Source organism: Ornithodoros turicata, chromosome 1 (genome assembly GCF_037126465.1).
Source record: "Ornithodoros turicata isolate Travis chromosome 1, ASM3712646v1, whole genome shotgun sequence".
In the NCBI taxonomy this organism is placed as follows: Eukaryota; Metazoa; Arthropoda; class Arachnida; order Ixodida; family Argasidae; genus Ornithodoros; species Ornithodoros turicata.
The window spans coordinates 135,128,852-135,156,370 of record NC_088201.1 but is presented as its reverse complement, the minus strand read 5'-3'; the positions used below and the strand labels follow the sequence as shown (position 1 = coordinate 135,156,370).

At 44.3% G+C, this 27,519-nt stretch overlaps 1 protein-coding gene and 1 long non-coding RNA gene across 3 annotated transcripts; one reads left to right on the top strand and one right to left on the bottom strand.

Moving 5' to 3' along the window:
* Positions 1-173: 173 nt before the first annotated feature.
* LOC135369385 (uncharacterized) lies at positions 174-9,332 on the top strand. 2 transcript variants are annotated; one of them, XM_064602984.1, is made up of 3 exons: positions 174-259; positions 5,482-5,652; positions 8,135-9,332. In XM_064602984.1, the coding sequence occupies exons 1-3, from the start codon at positions 245-247 to the stop codon at positions 9,161-9,163; spliced, it is 1,215 nt and encodes a 404-aa protein (XP_064459054.1). In that variant the 5' UTR covers positions 174-244; the 3' UTR covers positions 9,164-9,332. The 2 variants fall into 2 exon arrangements, with proteins under 2 accessions (XP_064459054.1, XP_064459048.1); XM_064602978.1 differs by having other exon boundaries at positions 176-289.
* Positions 9,333-15,152: 5,820 nt separating this feature from the next.
* Positions 15,153-17,014, bottom strand: LOC135369381 (uncharacterized). The gene is made up of 3 exons (XR_010415090.1): positions 16,962-17,014; positions 16,721-16,838; positions 15,153-15,698 (listed from the first exon to the last, which is right to left on the bottom strand). It is a non-coding gene; the product is annotated as an uncharacterized LOC135369381 (long non-coding RNA).
* Between the last annotated feature and the right edge of the window lie 10,505 nt (positions 17,015-27,519).

The window sequence follows — 27,519 nt, the reverse complement described above, 5'->3', positions numbered from 1 at the left end:
ATTGTTGTTATTATTATTATTGTTGTTATTATTATTATTATTATTATTATTATTATTATTATTTGCTACAGAAATATCTGTGCTGCGAAAGACGTGCGCCGCCCCTGCCCTGTATGCACCACTAAACCTCATCGGCATGAAAATCACCAAATTGTATTGACGCTTCGTTAGAATCATCTTCATTGTCATCATTATCGAGTCCAGGTCCTCACGAACTATTCCGACTTTCATCATTTCGACTGCTATGTCAAAGAGAACGGTGAGACGGCTACTCTTTAGCTTAACGGGAGTAAGTTATAGTCACACATTCATAACGCACATGTGTTTATGCAAATGCCTAATACAGTTGTGTAACGAAGCGGGACACCTTTACGTGTATCGTTATCCTGGAACTGTTCTTCTGTCTCTCGCTTCTTTTTTTTAATGATATTTCTTCGTTCAATGACCCTGGCTCACGAAGATTCTAGATTGCTGCTCTCCAACTTCTGTTGAGATACTTCAACATGCCGACCAAAGAAATGGTTTATATAAGATATACGGATTGTGACATTAGAATAATCCAGGGAAGGACCAGACCCAAGGTATTAGCAGACGCAGGAGTGCGAGAGCAAGACGAGGGGGAGTTAGAATAGAGAGAGCAAATGAAGAGTGACGTGACAGCAAAAGCTCCTTTATATTTCGAAGTAGCGACATTCTGAGACTTTTGTCGGGTACTGCGAGGCCACAGGATACTAAACCAAGCACAGGCTAGCCATTATGTGACTCAGCTGATGTAATAAGGCATTTTTTTTTTGCACGAGGGCGTCGGTGCGATCTGGTGAGACCGTAATAGTCAACCAAAAAATGAATCGCACGTTGACTATCAACTACAAGTTCATTTTAAGTGAGTATTTATTAATTTAACGATAATCTTTTTATACCGACACAACAACATGGCTGTACACTGACGTTCGCGTGTGAGGCAACACTGGGAATGCAGCTAGGATGAGGTGTTTCAACACGCGGTAGCGTCTTCGTTGCCGTTGACGGTGAAGTTCGCCGCGTTTTCTTATGCGGAAATCGCTCTATGCGGGTCAATATTTGGCCGTGGAGAAACGAAGAAATCGAGGCACACCCCAAGGATTTACGCCTCGTGCACAGACGTGGCACAGACGGTGGCGCTTTGCGTGGCCACGTAGTGTGCCAACTTTTTGTGTGAGTCGTCCGCTATCGAAACCAGTCAAGAGTGTATGTGGCGGCCTTCATGAAAATCGAAAATGCTTGAATAAGCTGTGTAACTTTGTGGATTTAAATCGCTTTAAATTCCGAACGACTACTTTCGGTGTCATTAAGGCATAAGACGGAGGAAAGCAATAATGTAATAATTGGGGGTTTACGTCGCGAGACAATTGAGATCATGAGCGACCACAGCGGTGGATCTGTGGATTCCTTTTTTACACCTGATGGTTCTTTAACGTGCGGTGAAAGCTCACCACACGCCACCCCGTATTTAACGTCCCTCGCGGAAGACTGCGTGTCTTAAACACATAAACACATAATCAATCAATCAATCAATCAATCTTAGCAACTTGTACCCTGCCACCAAGATGCTGGCGCCCTCGGCCGGGTTCGCGATCGCGGGATCAGAAGGCGAACACGCTACCGACTGAGCCACCGAGGCCGGTACGAAGAAAAGCTCAAAGAATTATAATAACGCTGGCTGCTTTGGCATATACAGGGTGTTCAAAATTAAGCTTTCACGAGCACTACGCAAACACAGCGATGACAGGAAACCGGATGATAACTTTACGCTACTTGTGTAAGAAACAGGTGCTGCTAATTATGTAGCACCTGTTTCTTACTCAAGGAACAGAAAAAGTAGCACCAGTTTTGTTTTGTTCGCCTATTTATAAAGTGCTAGTGAAAGCTTAATTTTGAGCACCCTGTATACGGGGTGTCCACCGTAACTATAGAAATATTTTTTTTTAAAAATGGAAAAATCACTTTTTCCAGTTTTAACGAATGTCGATGTACGCCTAAAGGCCCACCTTAAGGGGGCACGGGCAGGCTTCTGTGTCGATGCCTTAATTAACTTTCGTTAATTAACTTTTTAATTATCAACGATAGAAGATTGACCCAATGAGAACATCGAATCCCTTGGGATCACTGGTAATATTAACGTTTTCGGAACAAAAACCCAGAGAGTTCTAGCGCGAGGAAGGGACCTGGAAATACGGCGATCTGGTGGCCGTTTTTCGGCGCTCACGTAGAAGCGCTCACGTCTTCCTTTCCTCTGTATGCGGGAGAGGGAAAACACTGTCGCAGGGGGCACAGATTCCATGGGGACAGATCGGTGCGACAGCTTTTTCCCACCTCCGCATGCACAGGAAATGGAAATAGGAGCGCTTCTACTTGAGCGTCGAAAAATGATCACCAGAGCACGTTATTTCCAGGCCCTTTCCTCGCGCTAACTGCCTGAATTTTTGTTCTGAAAACGGTAACGATACCAGTGACCCCAAGGGATCCGATGCTCTCATTGGGTCAATCTTCTATCGTTGATAATTAAAACGTGAATTAACGAAAGTTAATTAATGCATCGTCACAGAAGCTTGCAAGAGCCATCTTAAGGTGGGCCTTTAGGCGTAGAGTACATTGCCATTGCTTAAAACAGGGGAAACGTGATTTTTTTTATTTTTAAATATTACTTATATAGTTACGGTGGACAGCCTGGATACAGAAGCAGGTATGTCAGCCTTATTACAATTCTTTGAGCTATTTTTCGTGCACCCCACACTTGTGTGTGTTTTCTTTTACCCTTTTTACAGCAAAGTTGCAAAGGATGCACCTACAGCAAAGGGATGCAGAAGTCTCATTAGCGACACAAGCGGACAAAGCGACAAGGTCCAAGCTAGTTGGAAGTTCGTGTCTGAATTGAGAGCACACACCACAACATCACTCAACACAACACCAACGATATACGGTCTCAATACGGCAACCAATTAGGATCATTAGCATAAAAGAAGACAGATAGAATCGACGGAGTATCTTATTTTGTTACACGTACGTTTGACGGCCGACACACATCACCTTCTCCTGTCCACTTGGTGTGGTTTTGTCGGGAAATTGTGGAACCTTGTACACGGAGGTGCATTCTCGGGTCCCGAAAAAGGTGATCCTCGGTTGCGTGGGCGGAAATAACGGTCCCGCGGGGTTCCGTGCGCCCAAAAACAGAGCAATCGATATCGTTGTGGAGAACCGATGAAACGGATCCTAGTCGACCAAGTGCTATCATTCGCCCTCCTGATTTGTTACAATTGGGAGACATGGGCTTTTTAAATTATTATTGTTAATGAATTATAAAAGCTTCACGCCATTCAACGAGGAACATAAAAGCGATTACATTCGCTGCACCGGTTGTACTGAGCGCATTCCGTCTGTTCCTTCTGTTACACACACACACACACACACACACACACACGCTCTCTCTCTCTCTCTCACTGACTTCACGCGTGCCAGTTATGAGGGTTGTGACCCGAATGAAATGGCGTCAGTAAGGCTGCAAAGTCGCGAGATAAAATCACGTTGCGAAGACGGCGCCGCCTTACCCCCTCTCCATCTGTGCTTGATCTGTGCTCATCTCCATCTGTGGTTGACCGTAGGAAGCTCCGGGTACCTGCTTTTGTTTTCACTGAAGGTCGTTTCTAACATATATTTTGTTCAACACTGAAATAAAAAAATGTCACCGGCGGACCTTGGTCGATTTAAAATGGAATTTCCCCACTATCAATGGTTGCAATTCGTGGCAACGTTAACTCGCTTTGCAACGTTAACCCTCTTTCATAGACTTCTTTTTTTTTACCTTGCCTTCTCAACAATCACCCATCACACGCTCGAATGTCATTTTCAATCGCTTGGATCACACTAACAAGGCCACTCAGTTCCACTGTATTACTAACGCATTCTCTAAACCTTTTCTTTTTCTTTTTGCAACACTACCATTGAGTGGAACAACCTCTCATCATCAATCGCAACCATGACGACCATGCAGTTTTCCGTAGCTCCCTTTCTCGCTTTCTTCATCTTCAACACCAGTGTTCGTTTTGTTATGTTGCTGAGTTGTTCTTATCCTATTGTTCCTACCTTTCTTTGTAATCTTGCTTGTATTGTTCTTGTCGTGTTATTCCAGGATGTTGTTGTTGTTTTGTTTCCTTATTTTCTTGTATTTTCCTTGTCAATGTTCCATTCCTTACTGATGTTCCCACCCACATGTAATGTTCTCCGGGCCCCTGGGATTTTTTGAAATAATTAAAATAAATAAATCGTTGGCGCAGAGCGAGCTCTGCGATGAAGTATTTAGAAGTATTTAGAGAGATGATTTATTTAAGTATGAAGATTTCTGTATTTAGAGTACATCTCTCCCTCTCCTTCACAAGAAGACCGACAATGCGGAGTGGGCCCTGATTGCCCTCCCCCCCCCCCCAATGACTTGTCCAGTCACACGCGGGAGATCGTTCCTTTTATGCTGGAGTCAATGCAGCAGCTTCATTTCGCGACGAGAAATTGTTGCACTTCAGTCTCCCTTTAGACGTCTAAGAATGTTGCAGCAGAACTTCATCACATAACACGCTCCGAGCAATCCTGAATGGCATCCTCTCCTCTGCACTTTTAATAATGAACTTTCCCACGTGGCACGCTTCTAACCAACCACCATTCCGAGTGACATCGTTCGTTCCGCTGATTTGCTGAAAACCGGTGCGTGCGCCATTTTTATGGCACTAGGCAGTTCATAATTGCCACAAAAATGGCGTACACTGTGCAAACAGAACTTCAACGCATAGCACGCTGTGCGCAAACCATTGCCGCGAATGATAAGATTATCGCATCTGATTCGAAGAGAGAGGGAGAGGCGTACGCCTTTTTGTGGCAATTACCACATATCCAAATTGCCAGCAAAAGGAGTACGGCCCTCTCCGTCCTCGAATCAGAAGCGTCAAACCTATATCATACTTGGCAATGGTTGGTGCACAGCGTGCTATGCGGTGAGGATCTGTCTGCGCCCCCCCCCCCCCCCCCCTCCCTGCTGCAACGAGTATGTTGGACGTGAATGTTCCAATCGCAGATGCAAATCGTGTGCACTTGGCCCGAGCGGGGCGCTGCCCGGCGACCTCAGCTAACTAGTAGAAATTTACCATTGGAATTCAACATTAGTCAAATCGGCAACAACAGCGCCGCGGGAAAGGGCATTTGCTGTCACCGAACCCATGAACTCTAAAGTCATTCCCATCGTCATTACTTGAAAACTGCATGTGTATGTTCTTGATGAAATGCAGGGACAAAACGATATTCCCACAGCTCTGTTCGTGTGCTTAACAGTAATATGTAATAGATGTCGATCGTCACACCTAAGAGTATATGCCACGTAAAGTTGCAGTCCTGTGCATACACTCCCGCGGGCACACAGCGTCGTCTGTATGATAGCACTAACACATCACATCTTTCTAGGCATCCTATAATGCAAAGCTCTCTGAGCAATCGGAAGCACAGCACCGGCCATGGACGGGCACTGTCATCATCGTCACAGCTGTCATTTGTTTGTGGGGAGCTGCCACCGCTGTTCCAGTTGTCTTTTTCTGGGCGGAGCTGGTCCAGCGGGGTATCACCAAAGCACCGGCGGTATTGTATTTGTATTAGCCTCGCAACACAAACATTTTCGTTCTACTGGAATGGACTTAAGGAATGGCTGGAATGATCCCAAGAAACGACGAATACCTTTTTCTTCTTATTATTTTTTTTTTACCCGTAGGAACGAACGTTGCAAAGCAACTGTCACCTGTAAACGAGGAATGTGTTGTGATATGTTTCACTATAATTCTAGCATACTTATAGCTTCAGCTTCCATATTCCAAGACGTGTCAAGGTGCAAGGTAGGCACAGAGGTTTTGTTGAATGACCACTACCCAAAATCCGTCAAAATCCAGATGGGCTGACGAGTACGGACGGGTCTCTGCGAAATTTAAACGCTGGAATTAAAATCATATATCATTTATCTGCAGAAGCGAAATGGCGCTGACAAGCTGGCGGTCGCAGGAACAGTCATCATTTATCCACTAGTACACTAACGCACATTTCCTTACATTCCATTTACGGAAGCGCTGTTATCGCAGCTAACCACGTCAGGAATAATTATATCCCGCAGATGGAGGTCTCTCCGTTGGTTGGTTTCGTTTAGTGTAAGAAACAACAAAATGGACTACGTGGCGCTGCTGATGAGAGCCGTTTACTGCAGTTCAATTGAAGATGCTTCAAAAAAATAATGACTACTTCGCACCCTGTCAATAAAATAATAAATAAGGACAAAATAACAGTCGCGTGGTCATATTCGCTGCGTGCTTGTCGCAGTAATGTCATATGCACAGTACATCCTCCACCTTAGTGTCTGTAAAAGCTGCACGAACTCCTGCAAGGATTGAAAATACGTATTTGGTCGGGGGTCAAATACCCTGGGGCCCTATTCCGAGCCATTGTCGAACGCCATTGATTGTGTCGATACATGAGTGTCGGTAGGGGGCGATTACGGCCACCGCGGGAGCGATACCTACCAGTTTTGGTATTCACATTCGCGTTTGGTGGATGGCGTGGTTGACTGTCGTTTGAATTCGCTGTAGAGTTGAAACTTCCGGAACGAGGCGCCGCGCTCCACCAATTGCGCAGCAGGAGGAGAATCACGCGGAATGTCGCTTGTTTTGAAAGCAGACGGAACATTAACGCGTTCGTCATGGAGCAAAAGTTACGCTCTTCTCGGCTAACGGATGACCAATATCAAGTAATGTTGCAATTCCATGACCGAGTACCGCAATTTCTTCACGAGCGTTTTGTCGCCGTCCTGCATCTGATGTGACTCTCAGTCTGTCGTCATGCCATGACCAACGGAAAGCGTTTTATAAGATGTCAGTATATAAGTAGCTTAAAACTCTCGAAGTAATCAGGAGCAATGAAAGTACTACATCCCCAGCTGTGTCTCAGCGACGTTGGCGTCATGGCAGGGCGAGCTCCACACATAAACGCGATGTGGTGCCTGGGTGAACAGAAATTTTCTCAGCCACGTGCGAAGAAGCGACAGCTGTACCCAGTGATTTATCGAGGCCCCCCTTACACCCTCCCTAAACCCTAAAATGTAGGAGACATCCCCATAAAGTTTTGTGAGGTTACGCAACATTTTATCGAACAGCATGAAAGTACATGGGAGTATTCTGCATGTTGTGGCGTCACCCCTCGCCCCCGGCGGAGCCTGACGCAACCCGCGCGGCGCATGCAAACAAAGTAATCCAGTAAGCATACAGCAAACATAACGCCAAAAACGTTTTTGGAACAGTAACACACCGCCAGAACCCATGAAACCGTAAGATATATGAAAACACATGCACACACACACACACACACACACACACGAAGAAACAGACACGACACGGACGCCACATGGGGACGCCGTCTCCGCCGCTGCCGCTGACTCAACCAGCCTTGACTACAAGCCTGACAAAATATGTAGCCGACGGAAGCAGAGGAGCAACCCAGCAAGTGTTGGCACAGTTTTTGGAACTGTGGCTGCTTTCGTGGTGTGAAAATACACGACGTTTCCTGGGCTGATTCAATATGGCTGCCTCCGAGCGCATACATTGAGAGAGGGAAGAGCCCAGTTCAAGTGCTCCGATCCTCCTCCCCAGCTTTCCTTCTAGCCTCTCTCCGTAAGATTTCTATGTGGCGCGCTGAATAAGACGTCAGGAGCCCCCTCGACCTTGACGAAGAGTTCGCTGGTACAGCTGTCGCTGTAAAAGTTTCAAGACATGGCCCAACCCTTTCGTTCCCGCGAGCGAAAACGTCGCTTTACGGATGACACGTTTGGAGTGCAGGGAATACAACATTCTCATCGCTAGCGTGACACAGATATGAATAGGGCCCCAGACCTTCGTTATACACGGCAGTCATAGCTATGCGTTTCCCGTAAGGCGATTTTAGTAACCTTTAGTTGAGTTACCAACTCTCATGTTTGCTCGTGCATCACAAAGATCACACGGTTGCTAAGTCAGGTTGTTTGGGTCCCATGTGGCATCTTTTATGTAAGAAGTGCAGCTCAACGTTCATCTTTGATACATTTCAGAAACCCACAATTGTGGACAACTGGGATGACATTTTTTCTGACACACCTGAAGAAACGTTCCTTCCCATTTTTGATGATGATAGTGAGCTTTTGAGCACACCTGTTGGAGACAAGTCTACGAGGTCCACTGCTCCACAGTCAACTAAGCCATTCAAACCTAAGGCTGAAGCAGCGCCGAAAGAAAACACAACGCTGAAGAATGGCATTCATCAGGCAGATTCTTTGTCAACAAACGTCAGCGGAGCCACCACGCCAGCTAAAGACATTACGAATTCAACTCTAACTACCGTTTCAAGAGCTGAACTTGCCAGTACTATCTATCAACGTAATGGGTCAAACAGCTTCAGAGGACCAACTGCTTCGACCAGTAACTTCACAACAAGATCCAACGCTATTGGTATTACAGCAGACAACAGCACAAAACCTTATATGTCCGTGGCAACATATGGAGACCAGGAAATCAGTGATAGCGCGCATAGTACCAACCTGCCAGGGCCTAGTACTCGGCTACACACACGGTATTCTACAGCGCGAAAGGGGAAGAAGGCGAATGATTCTGAACGTGAAGCTACAACTATGGTCGGAGGACTACAACAAACCACGGGTCCTTTTTCCGCAGGTGAAGAAAACGTCACCCTAGCGCTCACGAAAACGAATGATGCTGAAGCCTTTATGATCATCAATAGCACTCAGTACCCGCCTGTTACAAGTGGTAATTGGACTGATACATCTAAAGTACGCGGGTTAAATACAGTTACTGATAATCGTGACGAAGTTGTCACAAGGGTTACTCAGGTTCCGTTGAGCGCATCTTCAGAACGACCCGAAGTAGAATATATATCTGAATCTACTTACAGTGAGCTAGAGGTTATATCAATGCAGGCCACATCACGTCTGGAAATGACCAGTCCTGAAGCAATGGAGGATTCCTCTGAACACACAGGGTTCACGGCGACGGAACTGGAAGCAGTGACGACGGCGCCTAGTATCACAGACGCAACGGATTCTTCGGATTTCACTGCATTGTAAAGATGCTCTCCGGAACGTAGCCATAGATTTACAGATGCTCGAATATTCACCTTTGTGTCGTCCCTGACTAAAACGATTACATTGTCTAAAGAAATTCATCTCTTCAACTTGAGTTAAAGACGAGCTTAGTGTTAAATGAAGTGAACATCGTGTTTTCTTATGTGTGGTAGGATACGTCAGATAGCGATCTACTTGCCATGAAGAGGATCCTTAAAAAACCTCATGGGCAAGTTTGTGCTCGCAGCGTGACGAAATTCTGGACAGCGACGCCTTGCGCCATCTTGTGGCCGCCGCGCGAAACTAGTCAAAAATACAATGGGAAAGTAAGAAAAACTGCTGTATCTGCCGTTCTACTTAACATATCCAATTTTTCCCCGGGATATAGTATCAGGGAGCCCTCCTGAGCCCATTGAACAGAAATCATCGTTGGGTACCAAATGACATCGGTTCCCTAGAGGTTGAGCATTTTGGACGGCTAATACATGAGAGGTATATATAGGTATATATTGTTACCTTTGCGGTAGTCCTACCACCTGCGGTTCCCTGGGCCAAAAATGTCTCAAATGACAGATGTACACGAGAAGATATGTTTGGCTTGACCGCAAAGAGGGAAGGCATAGCGTGCAAGCCGCCTTCAAGGGTTGCTGATGGCTGCTGCTGCTGCTGAGCTTGCGGTATTGGTCGTGGTTTTGTTTTCCTTGTGTGTGTGTGTGTGTGTGTGTGTGTGTGTGTGTGTGTGTGTGTGTGTTTTGCTTAATCCTCTGTTGATAGGCACATGTATTGACAAATGCCGTAGTTAGTCTCAAGAGATGACTTGCGCTAAGCGACATTGGTGACCGTGCCTGCTCCAAGTGAACTAGTTAACTGGGAATTTGTTAACTATTTATTCGATGTCACTTTCTGTTCACTAATTATTCACTTTAATCCGGTAAGTGGTACTTATGTGGATAATCAATGAATGAGTTCATAATGATGTACTTAACCGATCAGGTAATTAAAGTAGTAATTAGTCACTTTAATTCGATAAGTGATACTTACGTGAATAATGAATTAGTTCATAATTAACGAATTAATTAATGGACTAGCCATTTAAATTAGTTAACGTAGTTGTCATTCAATTCATTACTAACTGTTCCTTAATTGGCCTATTAATTCGTTAATTAATCAATTGAGTACCCGCTATTCCGTCGTAATTCTTACAAACTACTTGCTGATTACTGAATGAATACTCACGTTATTTATAATTAAGTGGTTAATTAGGTGCCAATAAATGAAAGATGTAACTTGGTATCAGCGCACAAATATCAGTTTCGCGTAAGTCTTGCGTCTTCTTTTGCTCGTGTACAATAGCCTGCATAAAGGATTTCATATATTTTTTTATATATTGACCCGCCTGGCAAGCTCGTCGCACTTTTTCTCGCTCACGTGACCAAAAATGCAACAGCACAAAACGCTTTCTAGCTGTCTCCAGACGAAAAGAGACAGAGAAGCGGCGTCGCTATCACCTTTTATCTTTCCCATTGAGCTGTGCCTTTCGCAGAGCCCGAGCGCTGATAACAGCGACTGGAACAGAATATCGCAATTCATCATACGCCAATTTTTTCTGCAGGCTTAACTTTCAGAAAACAGCTCTCCAGGCTGCGAACACGCATCTTGTCAGTTTTGCGTTGGAATTGATGAAGTGCGCAGCGGAGTGCATTGAATAATGATACGCACTGAAATAAACGTACGAAACAATTGCGTTTGGGTATGATTAGAGCTCGCTATTAAACGTTTACACGTCGAAACGTGTAAACGTTTTCTTAATAGACGTGTTGTGTAACACGTTTCCCGAATTAAACATTTTCTTAAAACACGTTAAAACGTGTTTTGTTAGATATACGTTCAGCAGCACGTATACGTATTTAAACGTTTTCCCAGGATACGTTTAAACAATGCAGAAGCAGTAACCCAGTGGAGGGGATGAAAAATTGCGACGGACGACAAGGCACTAACTAGCAACCACAGTTTACTTAGACGACAAGACACACAATGACACTAAACACAGGCACGGTTCAAACGAACCCGTCAGAAACCAGTAAAAACTTGTTCGGCTGCACCACTTCATTAACATCGATAAAATTTTTCACCTTATCGGTTAGTGTTATAGACGTGGAACTGACACACTTTTTTCCTGCTTTCGTAATCTCAAGCGCTTCTAAATACATTAACGCTCCAACCTTCTTTGATCTATGTAACACCGCAGTTTTGTTCCACGCCCCCCCCCCTCCCCCACAGCCACCGCAGTTAACCCAAATGCCTTCCCAGTGGAACGTTCAGACACTTTTGCCGGCTGACGCGCTCCATTAATGTAATGTTAGCACACCTTGATGTCTGGCCGATATAGACCCTCGCACATTTTAGAGGTATACAATCAATAAACAGCTCCCACACAACAATCTACATAAGTATTCACATGGTTGATTTGACACCCAGTTCTTACTTCCTTATTTACATTTTTCATAATGCTAGATAAGTTCCAACTTTTCTTAAAACCCACATCAACACCAAATTTTCTAGACAATTTCTTTAACCGATGCGAAGCATTGTGAACATACTGCACCACTCCGAAATTCCGATTTCTTTCATTTTCGTCACTTGAACCCTCTTTCCCGAACTTAGTTAACATCCTGCCAACCACATCTTGAACAACACCCTCCGGGTATCCCGCCTGCTCTAATCTCACCAATTGGCCCAAACTGTTTAAAGGTCAGCTATGCCGATATCCCAAATAGTCGAAACGGTTGTGATATTCTGAAAGCCCACATCCAGCTCTCCCCAAAATACACCTTCGTTCTCTCAGTTCGGTACAGTACCATGTCAAAAAAATAGGTAATTCATTCCGAAACACACATGGGCGCAGCCATTTTTATGACGTAGATGCGCCCGAACGGGCATTGTGACGTGTACGCGCCTTCGTACTTGTCAGTGGATTTCAGCTACGGCTCCTCGCGGCTTCACGTATCTGTGCTTGAAGATGGCGGACAGCCGGGTTCCACCGTTCCGCGATAAGTAAACAGTGCAGCAGCTGCGAACTCATTCGCGAACCAACCTCTGTGCGATGTTGTGACTGGAATTAGTCGTTTGTGTTTTGTGAGCACGTACAATTTGTATCAAGTCGCGTCTGCGTTAGCCCCTTTACAGCACTTGCCCATTGTAGAGGCTGACGTTTCGACAGCCGTGTCAGCAAGAAAATGCCGACAGCGTTTTATTACTGCAGGAAAATTGTGCTATGTATTTGAGAAACCGCATACTGCTATGGGACAAGTTTTACGTACGATTTATCAATGTGCAACAGCGTCGACGATGGTATGTAACGACGAAAGTCGTAAAACGAAATACAAATCACATTTTAAACTTTTTGTGGGATTCTGTGCATTTTCCAGAAGCTTTCTTTGAATCACGCACTCCCATGTCACGCTGTGTTGTGTGGTACGCTACAAACTACTGCATTTTATGTCTAACATCTGAATATTGTTTGTAATGAACACCGTCGCACAAAAACATGCACACGAAAGCTCCAGTAGCCATGTGGTTGCACACTATGCAGACGCAAAAGAAGTACCAGAGCACATATTGCCACTTAGAAATGTGGTGTCTGAAGAGTTAGGGCATAGCATAGATCCTAGAAATCAGGTGCACCTTATCCTTCTGTAGAGTGCTCTTTCAATTCACAACTCAGCCCATGGGGTGTAAAAGTATTAAAGGCAATTATGTGACTTGTCGTCGTGGGTGACATCACTGGCCAGCCTCGGGATTAATTCCGTGCTCAGGAATTATTGTACAAAGCACTTTGTATGTAGGACGTGATAAGCAATATGTAATTTGCAACCTTGTCTGCAGCATTCTCGATTGCCTCTTACCTTTACAGTTCGAGACACGTTACCAAACCATTTGCAAAGGGCACTCTTACAGGGGCCGTGTAACTTGAGTTTTTAGTATAAAATTTATAAAAATATAAGTATACAATATGTAATATGAAATTCATATAAAATCAAAAATAACATTTATAAAAAGAATTTATAAAAAATAAATAAAAAGGCTTCATGGAAGCAATCCGTTAGCATACCCATTGCACATGAAGCACAATTATATATGCTTGGACATCATCTAATTAATCTTCTGAACCATATGTGTGGCTGCATACGAAATTTTTTATGCGCATCCTCTACCTTCCTATTCCTACATGTGCACACGAATAACAGTGCATATATGTGAAGTGGCAAAAAGCAACGCTAGACTCTACCATCATTGTGCCCCTTTAACTTTTCCACATTTATGTCTGGTGAACAGGGAATATCTCACTAGAAAAGAAGACATTTGTGCATTGTTTGGCAAGCAAATAAATATATTTATTTACATTTTCCATAAATCAACAATGTTGTGACCTGGTGCAAATATTAATGTCAACAAGTAAAGTACTTACAAATTATTCCTATGTGCTCAAATGCAGATATGACAATTCTGTTTTTGTACCTCAGCACAGTATAGTTTCAAAATTAACAAACTGCACAGCATCAGCAATCTTAAAGTATCTGAAGAGGGGAATCACATAAAGCTCCAATAATAGACTGTGCAAACAAAGCTAAAAAAAAACAAAGTACTTCAAGAAAAATCTGAATAATCGGTTGCCGTTGTGATATGTACTACTATGCACAGTTCATGAATGGAACATGTTACCTCATTGCATTGCCTCCATGCGAGCACTAGAACAGGCAGCTTTTTAGGTCGCTCTTTCCGTATTTTTCTATTGTCTTTTTTTGTTTTCTGTTTTTGCATTAGCAAGCATGGCCATAGTGAATCACAAGCAACCAAGGACAGGATGAGACATCTACAATGCGACTGCTAGCTCTAAACTGATATATTTATTAGCAGACTCTGGAATATACACATATATGCTGCTAAGAAAATGACAATTTAACCAATAGGATAACAGACAAGAAAAAGGGTAATATATCTTCCCCTCTCCTCATTCTATTTCACAGGCAGCCCTAGTATCATTCTGAGTGTGTCCGTGCGTTCCCTTTGAGATAACGTGTCTCTGACAGAAGCAAATCCAATAGCGGACTGCTTACGGATGCAACTATCTTGGATTTCTCTAACAACTTGTTATTTAACCGCTGCCTTGAGCTGTGTGTTCTGGAAATTTAGGCAGCATCCAGAGTCCCTGCAATGTGTTGCCATGTTTCTCGAGGGCCTGTGTTTCACTATGGCTCTCAGATACAAACTACCCCATTTCAACACAGTAGAAAACACCGATTTGTAAATAGCATCTTTTGATTGCACTGTACATACCCCCACATAAAGGATCATAGTGGATACTACATCTTGTGCGATAATGTCAGGAACACAAAAAATATAGATTTTAAACCACTCTTACGTCATAGTAGTAGTATTTGTGTGAAGCTGCGCAATTCCTGTCCTGCAAATAATTTAAACCATATGTTTCATCTGCCAGCGTGATGATCTCCTGAAAAGCAATTCACACTTGGCGGGAACTACCGGTTCTGAAACCTATCCCTGACATGTGTAGCCATCAGGGAGGAAACCCAAGGGCTGCGGTGGAAAAGACAAACACACACGGGCTGTGTTCTCTCTGTGTATCAGCTGCTCTGGCTAGGTTTCTATTCACGCTTAATGGCCGTAGCAGTAATGCATGAAGACCACTGCTAAGTGTTTCGAAACACCACTTTATGTTTGCCATGTCTAAATGAAACGTACCTGACCTGATCCAAATTAACCGTTCTGAGTCTGGAACACACAAAGAGAAAAACGCAACACATGCCACAACATTAACAGATAGCAAATGAGCTGTAGCGAGCTCCACCTTGGGACAAAGTCAACAAGTAATTCACCAAAAGTCAATGAGCGCCTGAAATGTAACATCTCCAGTGGCGTAGCCCGACCTCAAAGGTAGGGTGGCTCGATACGAAAACTCCCCCCCCCCCCGCTGATCCTGTGTCGACAACACACACATACTTGTGCACACTTCAAACTGAGGATTAAAAAAGGGAACGAAAATAGTTGATTTAGACGTTCACAGTACGATTACATGTATAGGCTGTCATGACCAATGAAGTGGTGTCACGAGATTGGAAGTATTTTGAAAAGCTCATACTTTGAAAACCATTCAAGAATGCTTCTTAGATAGACGCCATGAACTGCAAGAACTTTCGCGATAGTCACACTGGTCCCCCCCATATATTATGTTCTCGGATTTGCACGATTTGTGTGGGTCGGTCCGTGGTAGGTAGGGGGGGCTCGAGCCCCCCCTAGCCCCCTTGTGGTTACGCCACTGAACATCTCTGACTGGTAGCAGGACGGTCCACGTTCAATTCTTGGTGCTAGCACTGACTGGCTTTTTCATGAATTATTTGTTGGAAGTTTCGATGTGCTTGAGAACCATTCGTCAACCATTGTATCCTCATGAGGTGATGAGGGTTTGTCATCCCAAAGAGACTCCCTTTCTGGCATGTGTCCTTATGGATGCTCATCACTGCAGAAAAAAAGAAAGAAAGAAAGGAAAAGCATTTAATGACAAGAAATGGATAGTCGCATTTACTGCATAATGATTGTGCACAACAGAAAGAATATTTTTGCACAGAAGGCTGTACTTCTTGATGTCTAACATCAAGTTACAAAATTCCAGAATATATGACATGTTGTAAGGTAGAGAATAAGTAGAGTTATTGAGTTGTCGAGTTGAGTTGAGTGGGCAGTTGTACCCCCTTTTTATTTTATTATATATGATTATATAATTATCTTTATGTCTGTACCACCCCTCGCTCTCTACATTACAACATGTTTTATATATTCTGGGATTTTGTAACTTCATGTTAGACATTAACAAGAGCAGCCTTGTGCACGAAAGTCTCGTCTCATTAAAATTTAGATGCTCTCAACGGTCTTCTTTCAGTTGTGAATCTCTATCGCAGCATACCTGCATTGCATACGCAGCATACTTGATACATATTGCTGTTCTACGTACTGTGACTTTGCAGTAAGAGTATGGACTTTGGGTAAAAAGACTACACAGCACTGCTCAGGTATTTTTGCCTATCGAACAGTATGTATGTATGCAGTATGCACACAGTATTTGCGCACCGGACCCACTAAAAATGTAGTGAATGTGGCATTGCCCACGGTAATGCACCAAGTTGAACACAATTATTGTAGAATCCAGGTAGTTTAGCTTACATGTCAAGCCAGTACCAGACCAGTATCCAGTGTGAAGTTGTGACAAATAAATAGTTTCCATTTTTCTTAGCTCTCAGAAAACAGACAGTGAATTAATAAGAGTAGAGAATGTTAACATGAATTCTGGGCTATTCTTCAGTTGAAGATTCACAGATAGTAAAGGCACCTTCCTCAATGGACGTTGATGACACTGAAAATTCTGAAATGTTATCAGAGGCGACATCAGCTTCTGTGTGTCAAAGGATTGTATGTCCAACAGTAATCCAGCTAACAGCAACAAAAATGTGCAAAAGACAAACTAACTGAACTAATGTAACGTACCTTCTATATCAGACAGTAAAGCTTGTAACACCCCATCCACAGGAACCAGTGTCCAGACACAAAAGTGCTTGAACTGGGAGATAGCAGCTAATCGGAATGGCGATCTTTGTTTTCCACCCTGGAAGCACAGGTTGTAACTTTGAGGGCAGATTTAAAAGTGGTGTCAAAATGTCTGCATGCGAGTGCACATGAAAAGTTGAACATAGATGAATACTCAAATTATAACATCACATTGTCATACCTGTTGGTGGAGGTGGACTGCAACTAACGTGTCAGCAATTTCTTCATGACCAGATTCAAGCCAGATCATGCTTCATTTCCGCCTTCAGCGTGCACCTGTGATAATTCAGAAGTTAGATTATCAATAGTACTATTGTGTTGTTAATCGTGGTTATAACAGAGTAAGCGCAGTAGGACAGCTGCACAATCGATTCATTAAGCTTGCTATTTTTTATATCTGAACCTCGACTTACCATTTTTTGCTCTCGTTTTTTGCCTTGATCCTCCGTGGCACGTTCAAAATGTTATGCGTCGGGCACCTCAGATTTTCATCAGACGATTTCGTGCCGAGATTCCAAATTGCCTCTGGAGTCGCGCGTAACCTATGATAACATTCGTGGACGAAATCCTTGCAGTGGAAATTAGCAGGCACCACTGTCAGCCAAGAGCTTCGCACTGCTTGGTCTTTCGGCAGCTTATAATAGGTAACACTTGAATGCACCGATGAATTGTTCTAACAGCGTAGCACTCTCGCATCTTCGACAACTTCGCCGTGGCATATTTACGAATCATATCGCTCCAGCCCATAAAAGGCAAGGTCAGAACAAGGAAGTGCACTTTCCAAACGACGCTGTGCCAAAAACAAACATTCACATGCTTTGTTTCCGGCTTAGCAACAACACAACAGCTGTTCGCTTATGTACGATGCACAGAGGAGGAAACGAAAGAAGCCAAGCAGCCAAGCCAAGAGTCCATGCCAAGCCAAAGACAGATAAACCGAGAGCAGTGACGTCGGTGCGCCCGTGCGCAGGGTTTGCCGACGGTCTGACGGCCGGGCGTGGGAACTAAAAAAACTGTTTTCTAAAAAACTACGAACAGTTGGAGCAAGATATTTCGCACACATATTTAGTGTTCGGTAATGAACACACAGCGCGAGTATCGCTCAGTTCTGCGGCACTTCAAAATCGGCATATCTGACCTTTAACACCTAATGCACACACGACTTCTTTAATGCAGCCCCAAGAACATTTTGTGCGACCGCATTTTTTACACATTTTGAAATGGAGGATTCAAAAGGCATTAGCGGTTTCCAGCACCTTTGTTTGTATTCTCAGCAGATGCCCCTCTCATGACACTCAATCTCAATATCTAAAAACTGAATGACACCTTCCACCAACTCCTCCAAAGTGAACATCAAACCCTTCCCCAGCTTATTAAACAATTCTAACAAAAGGGCGCCATTCACATTATCCCTATCAAAAAATCATCGACGTACCTAAATATTTTCTTTACTCCCAGTCCTTCCTTTTCAACCTCTGACAGAACTAAGCGGTCGAACTCCCAGAACAACCAGCCCGGTACCTCGCACTCTTCAGTACGTTTAAACTTTTTCGTTTGCATAAACATACAGCGGCACGTATAGGTATATAAACGTTTTCCTAGAAAACTTTTATTATTATAAAGAAGTGAACTGCAAATTTTCGTTTTTTTTCCTTTCCTCCTCTAAAGACTACAGCTTACTTTCCTTGAAAGACAGTGCAGGGTATCGTTAAAGTGGCATGTTGCTTTGTCCCACTCATTTGTGATCGTCTTATGTTTATTAAAGATCAGTCACAACGAAGGGCACATTTTATTTCGTTTCTTGGTGGTTTATAGACCGTTGCCCGACCCCCGTTCGCAGCGTACACCGAACTCCGCTTCGCGTGCACTCGTGGCATTGGGATCGCTGATACCAGGGCTGGGCAGTAATAGTAATACTTTGTATTATAATACTATTACTGTAATACTTTGAGTATCTGTATTATGTATTATAATGCTGATTCTAAAAATGAATTTGTATCTGTATTATAATACATGAAATTGGGGTATTACGTGTATTATATTACTTGTGAAGTCGTAATACTTTTTGTGGAGCTTTTGGTCCTAACAAGAGCGCCACATGTGCGGATGATCTGTAATCTTCCTTCCAAGAAGCCCATCTCCCATTGGTGACAAACAAAAGCGCCTGGTATGCGGTCACGCGGACAATAACACAATAAGACCCCTATCTAAGATTACATGGGACTGGATCAATGAGTTCAGAGTTGAGCACACTCGTTTCCAGGCGTTTCTTCGGGTCAGCGACTGCACCCCCTCATGTTTAGTCACCACACGTGCAATGTCTTCGTAGAAGGGTGCTTGCAGCCGTGACCCATTAACAGCGTGCCCGATTAGAACTGCACAATTTTGGACGGCCGTTTTTTGTGGTTCAGGCCGAGCCACATGAAGACTGTGCCACACTGAAGGCAAAATGTGTATTCTGTTCGAAAGTTTTCAGCGCATCGAAGCAGTCAACCTCGAATTTGAAGGTATCTCAAAGTGAATCTCTATTGTTTTTATTTATGTTGTGTGAAAAAGTGAGGACATAACCAACATCACCCTAATAATGATGACGCGTCATTCTTCTGCAACTTAAACGGACCACGCATGTGAACGGGATCCGTAGAACGTTCTTGCACGACATCCGTTTTTCTTTCTTTTCTTTTTTTTACATTTCAGAGGTTCAATCCATCTACACACCTTGAGTATGAAGAAAGCATGAAGGAGAACCCTGTACTACGAAAACGGGCTCACAATCAATCCAGTAAATTGTATTACTAGTATTACTCAAGTAATACATAGATGTATTATTATCATGTATTATAATACCTTGGTGCAAGAATATTGTGTATTTGTATTATAATACCCATTGCCGTCACGTATTATGTATTTGTATTATAATACAAATTATCAGTATTACTGCCCAGCCCTGGCTGATACTCCAAAAACGGAGCTTTATCTCATCGACATTGTACGGCAGAATTACAATTCTGGGTGTTATCCTTTTCACCATCCCAATTCCTCCCCATCCTCCCATAACGGGAGGTGTACGGCTGTTTGTGGGAATTCGCGTCAGTGCATGACGCCACGAAGGTCGTGCTCATCTCTTTTTTCCCACTCTGGTGCAAGAATGATACCATTCGGGACAGTGATTTCTTTTGCGTAACTGGCATGTGTTGTGGTTTTAGAGTGAGTGGGAACCAGTAGGAAAGAGCAGGCTACATGCTTCAGGCTAAAGTGGTCGCTCAAGGTCACATTTTCCGCTTTGGTCTTTTCACCAAAATACTACTCGATAAAGAAGAAAGTAAATACAGAATGTTTAGTATAATCTACCCAAAAGATTCAATCGTCATCACCGCCATTACAAGCTGGATATGTTTTGAACTGTCGTGAAATACGTCGGTTCATAATGAAATGCACGACGAAAATGAACACAAATAGGGTTGCTTAAAAGCCAAATATGAACTGGAGTAATAAGCTACTTATAAGACAGTGAGAAAGTGGCGTAGTTGGTAATTACTGATGGGGACCAAGGACGCGGCAGGCATAACGAGGACAACTTCTGTCTCTGTCCCCGTAACGCCTGGCGCGTTCATGTTTCCCATTAATAAAGGTAAGAAGTTGCTTAAATAGCTATCCGTTTCGAAAGGCGTTGCGTTTCGTATTAACAACGCGTTTAAACGCTTCACCTTGAAGGTTACGTTCAAACGCTTCAGTTTAACAGAACGCTTAAACGCTCCAGTTTAACGTTTCACATTAACGACACGTTTCGACGTTTCGTATTAACAAAGCGTTTAAACGTTTCGCATTACACAAAACGTTTAAACGCTTCACAAGGAAAGGTTTTCCGGACTATACGTTAATTTAAACGGCGTATGAAACGCTTAAACGGAAACGTTTTAAACGAAAATCAGAAAAACGTTTTAGATGCCGAGCCCTAGTTATGATCTGACTATTTAAATTATCTCCTGTTCGTGCGAAGATGAAAGCGTCAGCAAAGGGTTGCACAGAACGAGGCCTCAGAGCGGCCGGCGTCTGCAAGGGATGTTTAAATATGCAGTCTCCGGTGTGTGGAGATTGAAAAATTCACCCACAGACCGACCACTGTGGCGTCAATCATGATCACAGTTTTCTCCCGACGCAAAGCCGTGAATTACCAGAAATTATGTATTAGGTAATTCACGGCATTTACAACCACTGACGTTTACATGTTTGTCCATTGTTCTTGCGGACAGATAGAAAGTACCTCCCCCTAATACGCAGGGCTGGGCAAGATACTTCAAAAAAGTATCTTCGATGCCTATACTCGATACCCTCAAAAGTTGTATTTCCGACACCGATACAAGATACAGGACCGAAATTGATTTTCGATACAGATACTCGGTACTGTATCGTCGATACTTGGATACATAACTGAAATCCCGAATATAATACAGCTGATGTTATGATTAGCGAAGTTTATATTACTGAAATCACAATGTAATAAAGCTGGTGTTCTGATTCGCGAAGTTTACATCACTGAAATAACAATATAATAAAGCTGGTAATATGATTAGGGAAGTAAAAACATTTATTCGTTATTTCTAGAGCCTTTAGTGTATTTTTATAGCGCACTTTTTCTGACAGGTGTGTGTGTGTGTGGGCGCTTACTATTTTCTTTACTTCTTGATACGGGGGGCTTGATTTTTACTTGTTCAGGGTCGTGTTGTCAATGACAGGTTATTTCGTCGTCTTACTGGCTGGCTGATGAATTGACTCAGTCATTTTCTGTCTGATTGCCTTCCACTGACTTCGTGGTGAATGGGTCGACTGATTGCACGGTGTGACTTGAGCCACTGTGATTGGTTTATGTGGTTAATTGACCGGAATGGTTGCCCACATTGATGCCTTGATTGGTTGTTATCAGTGGTTTGTTAGTACAACTGACCACCAGATAGCATCTCGCGAATTATACCAATGAAGAAAAGCCAAGACAATCAATCAGTCAATAACACCGACTAGTCAGTAAACTGTTAAAAAATAAGAAATCGATCACATCTGGTACTGAATTGCATTCAGATGAATTTATCTACGAGGCAACCTAAATCGCCATCCCGATCAGTCAGGCAGTGGAGGAGCGGGTGGGCTGATGGTAATTAATATGTCAAGGGCCTGCAAACTAATGTCGACTGATTTCCCTCAGGTGGTGAAGAACCTTGTTCAGGACGTGAACTTCCAGCCACAGGAGGAAACAGGACATAGCTGTAACGTTTTTGCATTGTATTTATTTTCTTACATAACGATCTGCCATCTACAAAATATTTTGCCATCTGTGTTTGTTGGAAGTTAACATTTCAGTACTCTCTTCTTTTTATGTGCATGTATCGCTGGCCTCACAATTATGCTGCATTATACCTTGCCTTGAGGATGTTCAATGTGAACTCCATACTGTGGCTGGTTTCATCACTGCCGCTACATGTACAAATATGGAAGCTCGTGAATTGGAAAATCCCCGGTTTTCGGCAAACGACGCTACGATACCGAACACCGAGTCTTCCAACATATCAGGTATCTACATTTTTTGCATTCATTACTCGTGCCTGCACAAGTGTAATTAAGGTGTGCTTTTGCTATTAATGATGTACCCAAACAACGTGAGAATGATAAATAAGGAGTGCCCATTCCATTTTAGATATTTATGGTGGGGAAAGCGGCACCGTCCCCACAGCAACAAGCAAGAATGAGGACAAGGTCCGTATGCATGCATGCCGCCCCTGCAATTTTACAACACAATATTTCACGCGATTCAGTGAACACATCAAAGCCCCTTTGCAGCTGTGTTCATTATACATAGTCTCACATATGCCACCACATTGAGAAACGATATCTTCGTTATCTTACGTTGCCAATGCTGGGTTGTGTTTTCCTGATATTCACAATAAAATACGTGCCCAAGAAAGCCCATGGTCATTGTATTTTGGTATGTCACCCGTGTCGTGTTTCGTGTGTGCCTGCATGCAATTTGCTGCATGCATGCACGGACGCGAGGAACGGGCGGGTGCAGCCCCGGAGCCCCGGGAACGATGTTACTTCTAAATACACGATGCATCTGGTTACGTTTAGAGAGGTAACCTCGGCAGAGGTAACGCTGTACCCATCTAGTGTACAGGTAGCAATATTGCATTTTTTTTTTACCTTTACTAGAAGTAACCGGGCTAAGAGTGTACAAGCATCATGGTGGATGCCTCGAATGTCGCGGTCGGTGCTGTCCTGCAGCAGCTTGTCCCCTCGGTTTGGCACCCTGTCGCTTTCTTCTCGCGCAAGCTCGATCAAGCCGGCTGAAACACGCTATAGCACCTTTGGCGAGAGCTCCTCGCCATCTTCCTCACGGTGAAGCACTTTCGGCATTTTCTGGAGAGCCGCCCATTTATCATCTATACAGACCACAAGCCTCTCACGTACGCCATCTCGTCGTCCGGCACTGCATAAACACCACGAGAAATCCGACAGCTCTCCTTCATCTCGGAATTTTCTACGGATATCCAGCATGTCAGTGGTGTAAATAACCCTGCGGCCGACGCACTCAGCCGCGTCTCTGCTGTCACCGCGCCGCCGGAGCCGCACTGCCAAATTGTCCTCTCTCTCGACGTCCTTGCGACAGCACAGGGTGCTGACGACGAACTCGCCCGCCTCCGTGCAAGTCCCGCCTCGACCAGCCTCCGGCTGAAGATGTTGCACTCCCTGGCGCTTCAACCCCAGTCACCTGCGACACATCGCACTCTCCACCCAGACGTTTTGTCTCTTCCGTGCTGCGCCGTGCTATCTTCAGTCACTACCATGGCCTATGTCACCCTGGCATCCGCGCGATCCAACGGCTCATTGGTACACGATATGTCTGGCCTGGCATAAACTTTGACATCCGCCTCTGGGCACGAGCATGTATGCAGTGCCAGCGCGGCAAGGTTCAGCGCCACACCTGCTTGCCACCTTCAACCATTCTGCCACTCGACGGGCGTTTCGACCACATCCACATCGACCTAATTGGACCTCTTCCCACCAGTCAAGGCTCCACTCACATACTCACCATGATTGATCGGTTTACCCGCTGGCCCGAAGCCGTTCCCGTTCCTGACGCGATCGCCTCCACAGTAGCTGCAGCCCTCGTCACTACGTGGATCTCTCGTTTTGGAACGCCGTCCGTCGTCACAACCGACCGCGGTCGCCAGTTCGAGTCAGCCTTATTTGCCGCGCTCACCAACTCTCTCGGCACCAAACGAATCCGGACCTCGGCATACCATCCTGCGTCGAACGGCCTGGTCGAACGTCTACACCGAAAACTCAAAGTTGCGCTCCGCGCCTCCCCCCACATCACACGGCCAGAGGTTCCCCCGCTTGCCCTCCTAGCTTACGCGCCGCCGTCAAGCCCGATCTCGGATGTTCCGTGGCCGAGCTCGTCTATGGCACAACGCTGCGCCTTCCTGGAGAGCTACTCTGCCCACCTCCTGTCGACCCTCCGAGTAGCGCCTCGGACTATGTCACTCGGCTTCGCCACGTCATAGGTTCGTTAAGGCCATACCCATCCCGCCCACCACGCTCCGCCAGCAGCTATCAACACCCTGATCTGACGACCTGTACGCACGTCTTCATCCGCTGTGACGCCGTGCGAAAACCACTCCAGCCCCCCTACACCGGCCCATTCCGAGTTCTCCAACGAGCAGACCGGCACTTCACCCTCGACATCAACGGTCGTACCGACACCGTCTCGATGGAGCGTTTAAAACCGGCCTTCTTCGACACCGCATGGCCCGTTTCTACCTCCCAGGAGCATTCGCTAGCCCGACCTGCCCAACTGGCTGTGTGCGACGCTTCACCTGGTCTGCCGCCCTCTCCGACCCCTGGCGGTTCCATTCTCCCGGGTGCGTATTTTGAAACCCTGACCGATACAGAAGAGCGGCGGCGGCGGCAGAAAACCCCCGAAAACCCGATGCGTTTGCTGTACGGACGCCGACGCCGACGCCGACTATTTGTAAATTGTACGCATCGCCCACGGGGCAAGGTGGAGGGTGGTGAAATGCGCTGGAGAACAAGGTTAGGTTGGAACACGCACGTAATTTTGAAGTTCTTTACTACGTGTTTGGATTACAAGCAAGTGTGGGTCAAATTTGACTACCCCTTGGACTGTATATAGATGAGACGGAACGTTACTAAGTTATAGTTGAAACCAGACAGATAGTAGGAGAATCTGTTACGCCATATACAGCAAGAGGGCAACAACTGTTAATTTGAACGTTCGGAAACTGTCACACAAGGAACAGTATGTCCAGTCGCACTGTTAATGTCAATTTCATTCTTTCCCTGTCTGATGTAGTATGTGCCTCGACCCACATTCGAAGCACATCAAAACAGTCTCTTGCGTCAAAACAGTTGTCATTTAGGAGCCTCCACTGATAATTCATATGCTGTTGTTAAACAGGGTGCGTAGAATTGATCCACTGTACTGAACTGTCAATACGATGTGTCATGCTATGTGTTGCTGTAGAGGTGTGTAACGCTAAGGCAGAGACATACACTGAAGGCAGGAACACAAACAGGCTATCTGTATTTCAATGCAAAAGTGAAGACCATGTTGTACTTATTATATCTTCATACAGATAATAAGTACTACAAATGTCAGCACACAGTAGTAGACTGGTCGCAATAGTTATTAATCTCTAGGAAATTTGTGTAAATTTTGTTATATTTTGCAACAACCGCAACAAACTTGCAGGCGAGTCAATCGAATGACAGATGTGGCCTGACTTGTATTGAAGGAAAATGATATTGTGCAAATAAAGAATAATGTAATGATTGGATATTTGTAATAAAGAGAGAGATTGTAATCGAGCAGCATCGCTTTGACACTTGCATGGGTGAGACTGACTTTGAGGGCTGGCTGTCGCTGCATCGAGCTCTTCTTCTGAGTGGGCATAGAGGACCTACAGTCAGGAAACAAGTGTGTGTTGTTCACACTTGACACATGTATTTCAATCGAAACTGGCAAATTAATTCTGTATGTCTTAAGCTGGGTTGCACTAGTGCAGATTAGACCTCCGTAAATTTGAGAGTGCAGTGCCATGGACTGTGCAGGCAATGGCTCATTTGTATATGTTCGCTAATTGAATGAAAATTCTAACATTTAAATTTTACTAGTGGCACTTTTGGAATGTCTGTTTTGCGTATCGAAACCTTCAGTGAAAAATATTTAAAAAAAACTATGTTGGCAGTTGGTGATTTTTTCAAGTTATCAGTTGGTTACAGTTTACACATTTTTTGTACAGAGCAGTGTCCAAAGCTCTCTTACTCAGCTCACTTGACGTATCTATCGCATGTTCATTTGTCTGTCACACAAACAGGAGTGACAAAGGATAAGAGCATTCACACAGGCCGAATTTCTGCACCAACTGCACATTCATGACCGACTCAAATTGGAGGGAATCTGTCACCGAACGAAACCTTCAGAAATTGTTTGTGCATTGGCAAGTCGGCGAGAGGAGCATTGTCACATGACTTATGCCCTCACTTCCAATGGTGATGCAATTTTATTTGTGTCATAGTGCCGTACTACTATTATTAGATTGCAGGTGTAGCTGAAAAATAATAGTCCTTAAAAGGTCAAAGCCGCAGAAACATCCCAGTTGGCATTTCTTAAGAGAATGTTGTTCTCTTGGGCAAATAAGATGATGTGAGATTGTTTATCTGCGGAGCTGCCTAGTTGGTACTTGTGTATACGCAGATGGCACCGCCTCGAAGTTGGTCTGTTGGTCTCTGTGAACACTGCTTAAAGAACAGCCTAAAGGCATGCTTCGGAATCCTTCTCTACCTGACTTGTAAACAGCAATGGCTATGATGTCATTCCGCAGGTGAGACAGCACGTTTGCATCATGAGACGACACGAGTGCTGTGCACCAGTTCGGTAGAGAAGACTAATGAAAAGCGCAGTGTATCTTCCATGTGACCCTGACACACAACTGACAGCAGCCAAAGAGCACATTTGTACAATGCTTCACATAAGAAATATGTAAACAGAATCCAACTAATAACTCGAAAGAGTCACTGAGTGTCAATGCAGTTCGTTCTCAGAATATATTTTGCTGAACGTACTGGCCCACTTGCACGATGCTAGGATGCTAACCTTGAGACATTTCCTTTGACACTGCTCTGGCAGTGCATTTCGCTTATAGGAAAGTTTATGTCAATAGCATGTGACACAAGTACTAGCAAGGCTGTGCCAAAGGGAATTCCTCAAGGTTAGGACCCTAGCAGAAGTCTAGTGCAAGCAGGCCCAGGTACTTACCCAAAAGTGTCCAAAGTAAAATTCAAAAGTTGATATTTATTTAATTAGTAAGCATATGCAAATAAGCCACTCACTGCACAACTCATCTTTGGCGATAAGAAAGCTCTCCAATAGCACCAACTGTTTATGAATTATTCAGACTGGGAACCTTCACGAAAGAAGTCCAAACGAAATGGGACGTGGACAACAAAAGGAGTATCAATTAAATGCGGCGTTTACACTTTGGCAGTTTATTCCATGTAGCAGCTGCAGTTTTTGAAATCTAATCTGCAATATTGTAAATTGTGGTAAGCAGACTTCTGGTAGGACTCACATGATGTGAGGCCATATTTAGACATGTTTGGTATCAGAGGGGTAGTGATTCTATTAGTAAACATATTGATGACACATAACAGATCCTTCTAATCTA